Source organism: Elephantulus edwardii, unplaced genomic scaffold (assembly GCF_000299155.1).
Source record: "Elephantulus edwardii isolate Elephantulus edwardi_28Jun2011 unplaced genomic scaffold, EleEdw1.0 scaffold00446, whole genome shotgun sequence".
Taxonomy (NCBI): Eukaryota; Metazoa; Chordata; class Mammalia; order Macroscelidea; family Macroscelididae; genus Elephantulus; species Elephantulus edwardii.
The window spans coordinates 486,725-500,435 of record NW_006400196.1 but is presented as its reverse complement, the minus strand read 5'-3'; the positions used below and the strand labels follow the sequence as shown (position 1 = coordinate 500,435).

Genomic DNA, 13,711 nt, shown 5'->3' with positions numbered 1-13,711 from the left:
TAATAATAAAAAAATCACATCAATTTCTATATAGTATTAAAGAGAACAAAGAAAAGTAAGAAAGATGCCTATGCTCCATATTTCCTTTCAAAGAGGGAGGTCCATTCTTTTGGGGGTTAACTTGGTAAAATAACCCAAAAAACAAAAACACCAAGACCAAAACACACTATTGGTAGAATTGTAAAATGGTACAACCACTCTGGAAGGCAGTTTGGCATTTCCTCAAAAATAAAAATATAGCAACTCCATGTGACCCAGTTATTCCACTAAAACATACTCCTAGAAAATCAGAACTGAGACATAAATGGAGATTTGTACACCAATGTTCATAACAACATTATTCACCATTGCAAGAATATGGAAACAGCCCAAATGTCCAACTGCAACTGAACAGATTGAGAAACTATAGTACATTCACACAGGAGCAAGAATTCTGAAAAATACTAGCTAACTTAGGAGAGACTGGAGAGCGTTACACTGAGTGAACTAATTCAGTCTCACAAGGACAAATACTGCATAAGACCATTAATGTAAAAATAAAAGGGTAACTAGTAAAATATGTATGGGGACCCGAGGGGGAAAGAGATGGGAGCAGAGGGGTGATGATCGGTAGGGGAAAGACCACAGGGTTAAACAATTTGGTATGGGGAGGGATGGGGTAAAGGAAGTGGGAAAGTTCCAGTAGGGACCTGAAAAGACAGGCTAATGCTGGCATAGTTCAATGGTTATTAATTTTATAAAACACAATGCATGGAAATTATTTTTTTTTAAAGAGGCTGAGATTTATTTAAAAAGGAAACTTCTAGAGAATGAGCACTGCTTTGCTTAAGAGCGACACAGGGACGAAACATCAACATTGGCAAGCCTATGATCTCTGATGGTTAGAAATCACGACCCTGAAGGACTAGCTGATTCCAAGTCAAAAAAGACAGGTTAAATTCTATCTAATACATTGTGTTAAGGCGAGAAAGTACATTATTTTAAAATGGTTTTCAACCAGAATTATAATACAAAGAAAAAAAAATGTTTTCTGGATAACCAGAAAAACTCTAGTCCCTGAGTGGAAATTATTTTAAGAAACACAATGTGAATAAAGAATAATATGAAACATAATGAATACAAACTCTGTAAGCAAATCAATATAAAATAAATTTTTTTAAATCTATCTTTACTTTTTACTTTGGAAGAAAACAATACCAAATACAATAGCTAACAAGAAGATTAAATACCTAGAAACAAATCTAACTAAAGACAAAGAAGATCCCATATAAAGGAAATAATCAAAAGAAACAAAGAGAGACTCAGATAAACCTAAGAGCATACCATGTTCACGTATATGAGTATTTAATACTGTGAACATGACAATTCTACCAAAATCAATCTACAGATTTAATATAATTTCAATACAGATAATGATGCCATTCTTCTAGGAGATGGGAAAGGCAATTTCCAATGTATTTAGAAAGAAACCCTCAATAAGCAATGTTGTACTTGAAAAACAAAGTAGAAGGAACCATATCTCCTGATTCCAAAGCCTGTTACACAGCCACAGTAATCAAAACAGCAAGGCAGAGTGACAGATACAAAAAAGAAGGCAAAAGAATAAGAACTCAGAAATCAACCCATCTATGCAGGTCATAGTCATTCCGATTACTAGCAATGCATCCGAGACCTGGACAATGAATAAGGATGACAGGAAAAGAATTGACACCTTTGAGCTGTGGTGCTGGGAGATGAGCACTGAACATCCCATGGACAGCAAAGAGAACGAACAGTCTTGGAGATGGTGCAGCTGGAGTGCTCTTTGGAGGCAAGAATTTTGAGGCTTTGCCTCACATACTTTGGACATATTGTTAGGAGGTTATTATAAGGACATTTTAGGAGGCTATTCCTTGTAGAAGGACATGATGTTGGGAAAGGTTGAGGGTCGGCGAAGGAAAGGAAGACCCTCAAGAAGGTGGACTGATATGGTGAATGCTGCATTGGGCTGTTGTGTGGAAGTGTGAGGATGGTGCAGGATAGAACAGGGTTCAGATCTTTTCTTCATAGGGTCATCATGAGCAGTACATTTGACGGTACCTAAACACCACCACCACCACCACCACCACCACCACCACCACCACCTATGGTCAGCTAATTTTTGACAAGGAAATGAAATCCATAAAGAGGTAAAACAAAAGTATTCTTAAATAGTACTGCAAAAACAGACGTGCCAACTGGTATGGTTTAAAAAGCAAAGGCAGTCTTCGAAGTGCACAGTCTGTGCCAAGAAATCTAGTAGACAGCTACATGGCCATTCAACTGGCAGAGATCCGTATTTGTTATATTCCCCAAAAAGTGATCCAATAGAGTATGGAAACTATTAAACAATAATGGCCAGAACAGTACATCTCTGACAACTGTCTGAAATTCAAGCTGCATATAGAAGAGGCAACAGAGTTATGATTCATGATGTCAGAAGGATTTTGGCTGAAAACAGAAAATATAAGAACGGCCACTGTGTTTTACTGATGAAGGCATCTGACAGTGTGAACATAACAAATTATGGCTAACATTGACAAGAATGGGAATCCTAGAAGACTTAATGGAAACGTATATGTAGTGATAAAGACATAACAGTCCAAACAAAGCAAAGGAACACCACATGGTTTAAACTAAAAAAAAAAGTGTGTATATCCTTTCTCCATACCTACCCAATCTGCATGCTGAACAAATCATTTGAGAAGCTGGGCATTGTGAGGAAGAATTGTGGCATCAGGATTGGAGGAAGACATCACAACTTGTGTTACGCAAATGACACAAGATGCCTTGCTGAAAAAGAGGAGGACCTAAAGCATAAAGACTTAAGTAGACCTGTTTCAAGGCATGGTCTTTTCCATTATTTCCTGTGCAAGTGAAAGTCAGATAATGAATAAGGATGACTGAAGAAGAATCAATGCCTTTCAGTTGTGATGTTGGAGAAGAGTACTGATTATACCATGGACTCTCAAAAAACAAACAAATATGTCTTGGAGAAAGTGCAATGACGAGGATGCTCATTCAAAGCAAGGGTGATGAAAGTTAGTCAAACATATTTTGGGACTACTGTTAGTAGAGGCTAGTCATGGATGGAGAGGCAGAGGCAGTGAAAGAGAGGACAAAATGAATGGACACATTGACAATAACAATGTTCATCAGAGATGATGAGGATGGCACAGGATGGGGCAAGGTTCATGGCACCTAGTAACAACATCACCATCATCTGAAATAAGATACATATCTTACATACCACACACAAAACAATCTTAAGGTAGACAGAAACCTAGAGACAAAACCAAAAACTATTAAGACCATCAGAGAAAAAACAGAAACAAATTTAGGATTCTAAATCTATGCTATAATGAGGAATACTTGAAGCACTTATTGCAGAAAATTAAGGAATGCAGCCTTCAGTATGGATTGCATCTCAATGTCAAGAAAACAAAGATTCCTACCACTGGACCAACAGGTAGTGTTATGATGGATGGAGAGCTGCCAACAGCTTCATCTTGCTTGGATCCACAATTAACACCCTTGGTACTAGCAGTCAGGAAATAAAGAGACTCATTGCACTGGGAAAATCTGCAGTTACGGACCTCTCCAAATTGAGGAGTAACGATGTCAGTTTGAGGACTAAGGTCATCAGATTCAGACCATAGCCTTTTTCATCACTTGCTACGCATCTGAGAACTGGAAAGCGAATAACAATGATAGAAGAAGAATTTATCCTATTGAGCTGAGGTGCTGAAGAAGAGCACTAAACATCCCATGGATGGCCAGGAGAGGAAACAGATGTCTTGGAGAGGGTGCAGCCAAGTGCTCTTTGGAGGTCTCACATACACTGGGCATGTTGTTAGGAAGAGCAATCCCCTGAAGAGGGACACAGTGCTGGGAAGGGTGGAGGGTCAGCCAAGGAGAGGAAGACCCTAAACATGGTGGACTGACACAGTGACTACTGTAATGGGTTGTACTCAGCTCGACAGCACCTAACAATAACCACCACCTATGGTATGACATAACCAAAAATGCACAACTGTTGTTGTTAGGTGCCACTGAGTCAAATGCAACTCATACCAACTCTATGAAAAAGTTTCTTGTTCTATCCTGTGCCATCTTAACACTTCCTGACACAAAAGAGCCCATTGTAGCACTCACTGCATCAAGGGTCTTCCTCTCCATAGCCGACTCTCCACCCATTCCAGCATCAGGTTCTTCTCCAGGAATAGTACCTCCTAGCAACATGCCCAAAGTATGTGAGGTGAAGCCTTATCATTTTTGCCTCCAAAGAGCGCTATGGTTGCACCCTCTCTAAGACATATGTTGTTCTCTTGGCCATCCATGGGATGGTTCAGTGTTCTTCTCCAACACCTCAGCTCAAAGGAATCAATAATTCTTCTGTCATCCGTATTCACTTGTCCTGCTTGCAGATGTATAGCAAGAGATGGGAAAGAATAAGGCCTGAATCAGACTCACCTTAGCCCTCAAACTGTTATCATTAAATCCTCAATAATTTGAAGATGTCTGTAAATGAAGATTTTCCCAGTCCAAGGCATCTCATTTCCTGACTGCTGATACCTAGGGTGTTAACTGTGGATCCAAGCAAGATGAAGCTGTTGACAGTTTCAGTCTCCTCTCCATTCATCATGACACAGCCTATAGGTCCAGTGGTAGAAATCTTTGCTTTCCTGACATTGAAATGTAATCCCTACTGAAAGTTTCATTCCTTGATCTTCTGCAATAAGTTCATCAAGCAAGGCTGTGTCATCTGCATAACACAGGTTATTGATGAGTCTCCCTCCAATCCTAATGCCATTATTCCTCTTCATAGAATGCAGTTTCTCAAATAATTTGCTCAGCATACAGTTTAAAAAGAGAATACAACCCTGACGAACTCCCTTCTTAATTTTAAACCATGCAGCGTTTAGCTGCTCTCTTTGCACATAAGCCTCCTGGTCCAGATGTAGGTTTAACATGAGCACAATTGGAAGCGGTGGAGCCGGCGTGCTTGTGCGGACGTGCCCTTCGTGCTGCAGCCATGATCATCCCCGTGCGCTGCTTCACCTGCGGCAAGATCATGGGCAACAAGTGGGAAGCCTACCTGGGGCTGCTGCCAGCCGAGTACATCGAGGGAGACGCCCTCGACGCACTGGGCCTAAAACGCGACTGCTGCCGCTGCATGCTGCTGGCCCATGTGGACCTCATTGAGAAGCTGCTCAACTATGCTCCCCTGGAGAAGTGAACACCCTGGAGAAGTGACCATGGCTGTGCCTCCCGGGCCAGGGTTCCAAGTAGGCCTGGCCTGGCCCAGCCTGTGTCGCCTCAGCCACTGCACCTCTGCTGACCCACGGACATCTGCAGGCCGGGGATGCAGATCGAGACAATGGCGGAATAAAGCTTTTGTAGAATGAAAAAAACAAACAAAAAAAAACCACAAACATGAGCACAATTAAGAGCTCTAGGACATTCTTCTCAATCTCAGCCACAAGTTGTTACAATCCACACAATCAAAGGCCTTTGCATAGTCAATAACACACAAACATTCTTCTGGTATTCCTTACTTTCTGTCAGGATCCATCTGACATCAGCAATGATGTCCCCGGAGGGCTTCTTCTAAATCCTGCCTGAACTTCTGGCAATTCCCTATCTATGTATTGTTCCAGCCGTTTTTTAATGATATTCTCAAGTATTTTGCTTGCATATGATATTAATGATACTGTTTGATAGTTTCCACATTTTGTTGGATTACCTTTCTTGGTAATGGGAACAAATATGGACCTCTTCCAATCTGTTGGCCAGACAACTGTCCTCCAAATTTCCTGGCAGAGACTGGAGAGCAGATCCAAGGCTTATTCTGTTAACTGAAACAAGTCAATGGTTACCCCATTGATTGCTGGGGCTTTATATTTTGCCAAAGCCTTCAATGTAGCTTACAATTTCTCCTTTATTATCACTGGCTTCTTTCCATATGGTATTTCCTGAAATTTTTCAATGTCAATCACTTCTTCTGGTACAGTGATTCTATGTATTCTCTCCATCTTCTTTTGATGCTTTCTGGGTTATTCAATATATTGTCCACAGCATCTTTCAATAGTGTAACTTAAGGCTTAAATTTGTTTTTCAGTTCTCTTAGCAGAGCATTTATTTTCCAATTCCAGCTGTCTGCACATTCCATTATAATACTTTGCCTTGACTCATAGTGACCCTACAAACAAGTCTTGAAGCCCCTCTAAAACTATCGACATTTATCAAAATTTCACTTTTTTACTATAAAAGCAATTCCATTCTTCTTCTGTTTTTCATTTTCAACATAGTATGTCATATGATTATCTGATTCAAAGTGGTCAAAGCTGATCCCTGCATTCCATTTCATCTTTAACAATTTGCAGTTTTCCAACATTCAAGCTATGTACATTCCATGTTCCAATCATTAAATATTGTTTGTTATTGTTTTTCCTCATTTCCTCATTTCAAATGACTTCCAATCTAAGTTCTACCACAATACTATTATAACTATCCTCACTCTTCTAGTCTTCATAGGGTTTTCAAAACTCTTTTATTTAAGAAATAGATGACAATCCTATTTTCTAGTCTGCCTTATTCTGGGTGCTCTACCAAACCCTGTCTATCATTATGGCATTTGACACATCAGAGGCAGAGCTTGCTGTACCATGTTCTTCCCAAAGACAATTAATACCAGGCCCAAGTAACTTTTAAATACAAAGGCACGCCACTAGGTCCTGATTGATTTTAAAAAAAAAAGACTTCCAGACCACCGATTGTTAACTAAATCCAAACGACGAATCAGCTTACACTTGACTATTAACAAAATAAAAAAACGACCAAATAGTTTACATCTGACTTGCAATTAATCCTGAATCCAACTCCTTCACACAGGAGACTCTAAAAACTGGAGCCTCTTAGTCAGGGCACCACTGAGTTTTAAATTACAAAGGCCCGTCCACTAGGTCCTGATTGATTTAAACAAGAGGATTGTAGGAGAGGATAAAAACAGATGAGTTTGTGTGTACATCAAAAAAACTTCTCTAGTAGGGAAAAAGAAAAACCAGACTGGGAAAAACTATTTGTCAATAACTTACCTGTAAAAGGAACTCATATCTAAAACTTCTAGAATAGACCAGCACCTCAACAAGTAAAGGATTAAACAGTCCAATTACAAAATGAGCAAAAGATATAAAAAGGTTCTTCACCAAAGAAGATATTCAGGTGGCCATCATACACATAAAGAATTGCTCAAGATCACTAATTATTAAAAAGATGCCAATCAAAGCAAAAATATCATCTTAATCCAGCAATAATAGCATAGTTTAAGAGGACAGGAAACAATTGGCAAGGTTGTAGAGACTAGAATTCTCATGCACCACAGGTGGGAATGAAAAATGGTACAGCCATTATGGAAGGCAGTCTTGTGTTTCCTCAAAACACCGAAAACAGAAACCCCATTTGACCCAGCTATTCCAGTACTAGAAAAAGTACTAAATAAAAATAGTACTAAATAGGACTGGTACTAAAGAAGTCAGAACTATGACACAAACAGATGTATACATATAAACATTTATTGTAGCATTATTCATAAAAGCAAAGAGATAGAAGCAGCCTGGTGTCCATCAACAAACAAATGAACAGATTAGTACATTCACACAACTGAATATTATGCAGTCTTGAAAACAAAGAACTTGTGAAACACTATACAACTTGGATGAATCTGGAGAATATTATCCTAAGTTAAATAGCTCAGAGGTAAAACGATAAACACAGTATAAAACCACTGTGACGGAGTTTGGTGAAGAGAGCAGAAAAAGAATGGATAGATAAAGAACACTGTGTTAGAACACACGAAGGGAAGATTAATCGGAAATGAATAGACAATCAGGTACTATGTGCATTGCAATAAACAATCTGCAACAGTACTTCCACTATGGATTGAACAGGGATGGGATAGGGAATAAAACATGTGACTCAAGTACAGATTTAAATGCAGAGCCGCACAGATAAGACCATAAATTAAATTTAAAATCCAGTACTTACACAATTGGATTCTATTTTAATGAAGCGTAATGAGAATGATCACTCACTATAACTGGTTAAAGTTGAGAAACCTTGGGCATGTTGCTAGGAGGGGTTATTCCTTGGAGAAGGATATGATGCTGGAAGGAGAAGACCCTTGACCAGGTAGATTGATGATGTGACTTCTGCAATGGACTCTTTTGTGTCAGGAAGTGTGAGGATGGCATAGGAGAAAACAGGGTTCAGATCGTTTATTTAAAAAGTCGCTATGAGTGTACTTGACTCAACAGCAGCTAACAACAACAACAACAGTTAGAAAATTCAATAAAGAAACGAACAGATTCGGAAGGAGGAACAATATTTTTAGACAAATAGCTATTAAGAAATATTGTTGTTATGTGCCATCGAGTCGTTTGCGACTCATAGCGACCCTATATAAAACAGCCCTAAACCCTGCTCTACCCTGCTCTATCCTGTCCCAAATGCATTGTCTCTGACACACCCATCCCGATTACCCCAGTCACTGAATCAATCCACCTCCTGCGCTGTCCCTCTACTCTACCCAGCATGATGTCCCTCTCCAAAGCCCTGTCTCTCCTTGCAACATGTTCAAAGTATGTCAGACGAAGCCCCAGAATCTTTGCCTCCAAGGAGCAGCCTGGAATATTCGGAGTTTTTTTTTAAGTTATTACAATTGCTGACTTTGTAAACTTTTTATGGAATTCATCTATCTAATGATTTATCTAATTTTGAAGTTGTATAAGTTTACCATTATAATACAGACAATCTTTAATTCCAGAATTATACACACACCTATATGGTTTCATATCTGTCACTGAAAAGGTTTAGTCATGACTTCCACTTAGAGAGTACACTTAGAAAGTACATGTGGTGTTGCTATGTGATTAAACGTGGCTTTCCTATGACCTTCATGATGTAAGTGGATATCAAACAGGGAGCAATAATGATCCTCAAGAGATTGGTCAGTATCCCCATCTCATCAAATTTAAATAGGGCAAGTTTAGTAGCAAAGATCGAAATCTCATTAACAGCAAGAGGAAGCAGTGCAGCTCATGTTCCTCAGGACCAGACATTTCCCAGCAAGTCATATCTGGACCACACGAGAGCAGCAGCCTCCTCTGCAGTGAAACAGACATAGACAGGAGATAGAGAGGCCCCCAAAGGCTAGCCAGGGGCCTTCACACAAGCTTGCCAAAAGACTGAGGAAAGACTCCAATACTGGCAAGACAAAAGAAACTTCTAACACTGATGTAAGCCACAAGGCTGAATGTCAGATGGCCTGTAAGCAAGCTTCAAAAGCTGTCCTGACTGAGGGAACTTTATGCTGATGTCAACCTGATTTGTAACCTGTTTCCTAACTGTGAAAGAAAAAGAATTGATGGATAAATAGTAACACACGTAATAAAAGTGATGCTTATTTTAGCACATGAGAGGAGGGGTAAAATTATAATAAAATTATCTTACTGTGAACTTAATGCCTAGTTGTGACTGAATTCCAAGTTGTTTAATTTCTAGTTTAGCCAACATACAAGATAATCGAGTAGGTGCAAATAACATATTGATGTTAACGTCTTCTTTTGGACGAATTCTGATCTCACAATTACTGGTCAATCGCTCTTCTGAACCAAAACTGTGCTGAAGCTGCAATTTAAAAACAATCACTGTATAAGTCAAAGTGGTTGCACAAATTATCATACTATCAATACAAGCTCTAAGATAAATGCCACAGAATTATCTCCACCTTAAAGTGTTCTTAACCCAGCAGAACAGAACCAAGCTATGCATTCCACAAACCTGAAAGCAGTCTTGATCCTGTCCTCTAATAACCAGTTGTAAATGTTGGGTTATAGATGTAGAATTATTTCTGAGAGCTAGCTTCTGAAGCCTAAAAACAATAACATATTAGTAAGAATGCAGACAAGGGAAAAGGGAAACATCCAATGTTGGGATAGATACGGGAAATTTTGTTCTTGGAAATACTGTTCATGGTACAACAACTGTGACAAACAGAATGGTGCTTCTTCAGAAAACTGAAAATGAAACCACCATACGATCCAGTAATTCCAATCCTAGGAATACACACTCAAAGATATAAAAGCATAGGCTCAAACAGATCCTATTTATACCAGTGGTCATCACAGCACTATCCATAATAAGCAAATACTGGACACAATCTAAATGCCTATCAAGAGTTGTATAGATAGATATAATGTGATGTGTATATAGTGTGAACTCAGGAGAAACAATCTTGATACATGCTACAACATAGAGAGTTTGAAGACATTCGACTGAAACCAGTCAGTTATATGCTGTGTTCCTGTAGAATTAGAACCGACCCATAGCTAACATTCTAGTGGGTTTTCAGAGACAGGTAATTTCACAAAAGGAGACTGCCCATCCTTCTCCTGCAGAGCAGTCAGTTACAAACACAAGGGCAAGTACTGTAATGACCTCACATAAACAAACAGACAAGAAAGTTTATTAAGGCTACTAGGACAAGGGGGAGGCAGGAAAGAAGAATTAAAGGTGACAGATAATTACATGGATTAACAGTAGGGCGGCTATTAATGAGTTATGTATCTGGAACAAGTTGTGTGATATAGTTACATAAGAGCAGCTGCTGAAGCTACTTATACAAATTCTTTAAATTTGGTTCCTTGGTTTGGAGGTTTCTTGAATATTCAAGTTAACTGGCCTAATCACATGCTTAGTGCTTCTATTTGACCTTCTACTTCACTGAGTAGTGTCTTGCGAAAGTCTTAAAAATTTGCAAGCAGCTATCTAAGATCCAAAAATCATCTCTATTAGAGAAACAAAGAAGGTCAAGGAATAGAGATGAAACTTAAATTTGTGACTAATTACCTCCATGAACAACTGCTTCTTTTGTCATGAGATCAGATGGCCTAGATGGTGCCCAGTTATCATTAGCAAACATTCTGACCAAAGAATTAATAGAAGAGTCATGATCTGTTGTTGTTAGGTGCCATTGGGTTGACTAACACTTATACCAAACTTATGAATAATATATCTGAACCTTGCCTTTGCTGAGCCACCCTCATCATCTCTGATATGCTCAAGCCTATTGTTATGGTCTCTGTGTCAATTCATTTTATTGGTTTCTTCTCTTTCTTTAACCTCCCACCTTTCCCAGCATGTCTTTTTCCAAGTGCTGGCCCCTGCTTACAATACGTCCAAAGTATGTTAGACAAAGTTTCACCATTCTTGTCTCTAAGAAGCACCCTGGTTGCACTTCTCCCAAGACAGTCTAGTTCGTTATTTGGCAGTTTGGATTCTTGGGAATGGCTATTATTCAACACAACTCCAAGTCACTGATTTTTCTTCTGTAATCCTTCCTATGCAACTTTCATATGCATAGAAAGTAATAAAAAAGACTTTTGCTTGGACCAGATATGCCTTAGACTTTAAACTTATAGCCTTGCTCTATAGCCCTTGTTAGCAGAGGTGGATCTGCAAAAAAGGAAATTGTTGACAATTTTAATCTTTTCTCCATCTATCCTGATGCTGTCTATTGTCCATGGTGAGGACTTTAAGATTACTGTTAAGATGTAATCCATATTGCAGGGTGTAGTCTTTGATCTTCTGAAGCACACCTTGCAAGTATACTTCATTTTCAGCAAGGAAGTGTGTGTCATCTGCATACGGCAGTGTGTTACTAAGTCTTCCTCCAATCCTGATGCCACTTTCTTCTTCATAAATTATGTAAATGTGTATGCTGTAAAGTATGATGAACTCAGCAAAATGGTGGTTTGGATGGTGAATCTGAATTGTGAAATGTCTTTTTTCAGAGTTTACTTCTTGCTATGTCAGCTGCTCTTCTAGTTATGACTGTTCAGTATTTCCTTCAATTATATCTTCTGAACTCATAATCAGTCAATAGTTCTTCCTTATAATTCTTCTCTCCAGAATAAGAGCTGCATAATAAAGTGGACTGGGGGGTGGGGTGGGTGGAGGAGGGGACTGTACAATGATAGAATTTTTTTTAAAAAGAAAAGTGAACTGCCGGAGGGGGAGAGCAGGGAGGAATATGTGCAACAATGAATGAATGGAAATTCAAGTTCTCTATAAACTTTCATCAAAATCTCAATTAAAAAATTTTTTTAAAAAAACCCAAACCCCAAACCAAGTCTTGTCTGTTCCCTCTTAGGAATTGTGGATTGTCAATAATGATTCCAATCTGGAAGGAAGCACTTAGGAAGCCATATAGATCATTTTTCTGTAAAGCCATTTAGATTCATGCTAACTCTAATCCCCAGTAGTCTGAACTCATGTTTCAGTTCATTTATCAGTTCTTGAGTTTTCATACCAAATCAGCCTGCTGTTTTTTTGTCACACTGCTTTTTTTTTCTGAATTTGAACATTTTCTTTATGTTGGGATACTAGCTCTCTGTGTGTGTGTGTGTGTGTGTGTGTGTGTGTGTGTGTGTGAATAAATCAAGTACTCTAGAATTCCCATTTCCCCCTGGGATATCATGAGACAGCGATTTTAAAAACACCTTAGTTATCAAATATTGCTACAACAAGTAGATGGCTTTAACAGAGAGAAATTAATTTTCTGACAAAGTCCAAATTCAGGGTATCAGCTTTATGGTATTTCTATCTCTCTATCTTCTAAGAGTTTCTGAGCATAGGAACTTAAGTCCCAAAGAATTCTTCAATCGGAGGTCTTCCCTCTTGAAGGTACTGCTGTCTGCCTTGTTCCACTTGCTTTTCTATCTTTTAGGCAAAAAGGCGCCTAAAGGCGATGTAGACTTTATCTAAGGGAAAGTTCTCTTAGACTGGTCAGGATGCAGACCTGGTAATAGTCAGCTATGAGTCGATTCCAACTAAACAGCAACAAGTTACCTATCTGGTCCCTTAAAACATTCCTAGGAACTACTCTCTATCCAATTCCAACAACTTCACATTTTAGAGTAATACATCACTTTTCAGTAGCAAATGGCTAATGCTGGGTTCCCTAGAGAAGTAATATATACATATGCGTAAATGAATGTAAGAAACTGAAACACACATTTCAAGGAAATAATGGTGCATGTGCTTACTAAGGATGGCACATTCTAGGCCATGGGCCAGAAGTGCAGATAGAGCCGTAATCAGCTGTGCTCTTGTACTCACTCTCACAACGCTCAAGTTGGAACCAATCAGACCAGTCCACTGCAGACCTGTCTCTACTGGGTTTCAGAGACTAATTCACATGGGAAGAGACTTGTTCATCTTTATCCTCCAGAGCTGCTGACGGATCCAAATCACCAGAGAAATTGGGCCCTGGAGGACAACTCTCTACAAACCAAACCACCAAAGTTCCCTCTTAGAGCTGTAGGGCTGAAAACCCCATGATCTACAAGAATGGTGTCAGACTGCTTGGCTTAGGAAGCTGTTAAATGCAACAACAGTAGGTTTAGGGAGCTCTGGTGGCCTAGTGGCAAGAAGGTGCACTGCAATTCCAAAGACACACCATTCTAATCCACCAGATTGCTCTGCTGGAGGAGGGACAATCTCCTCCTGTGCTGGGTGGGTCTGATTCAATGGTTATTGTTGTTGTTATGTGCCGACGAGTCGTTTCTGACTCATAGCGCCCCTATGCACAACAGCCCTAAACCCTGCTCTATCCTGCGCCAACCGCACCGCC

General features: G+C 39.3%; 1 protein-coding gene across 1 annotated transcript in view; it reads right to left on the bottom strand.

Moving 5' to 3' along the window:
• CEP192 (centrosomal protein 192kDa) overlaps positions 1 to 13,711 on the bottom strand; it is a 250,033-nt gene that overhangs the window by 97,057 nt on the left and 139,265 nt on the right. Inside the window, 2 exon segments of the mRNA XM_006902756.1 lie at positions 9,529 to 9,705; positions 9,859 to 9,949. Of these exon segments, the coding sequence (XP_006902818.1) occupies positions 9,529 to 9,705; positions 9,859 to 9,949 (268 nt within the window).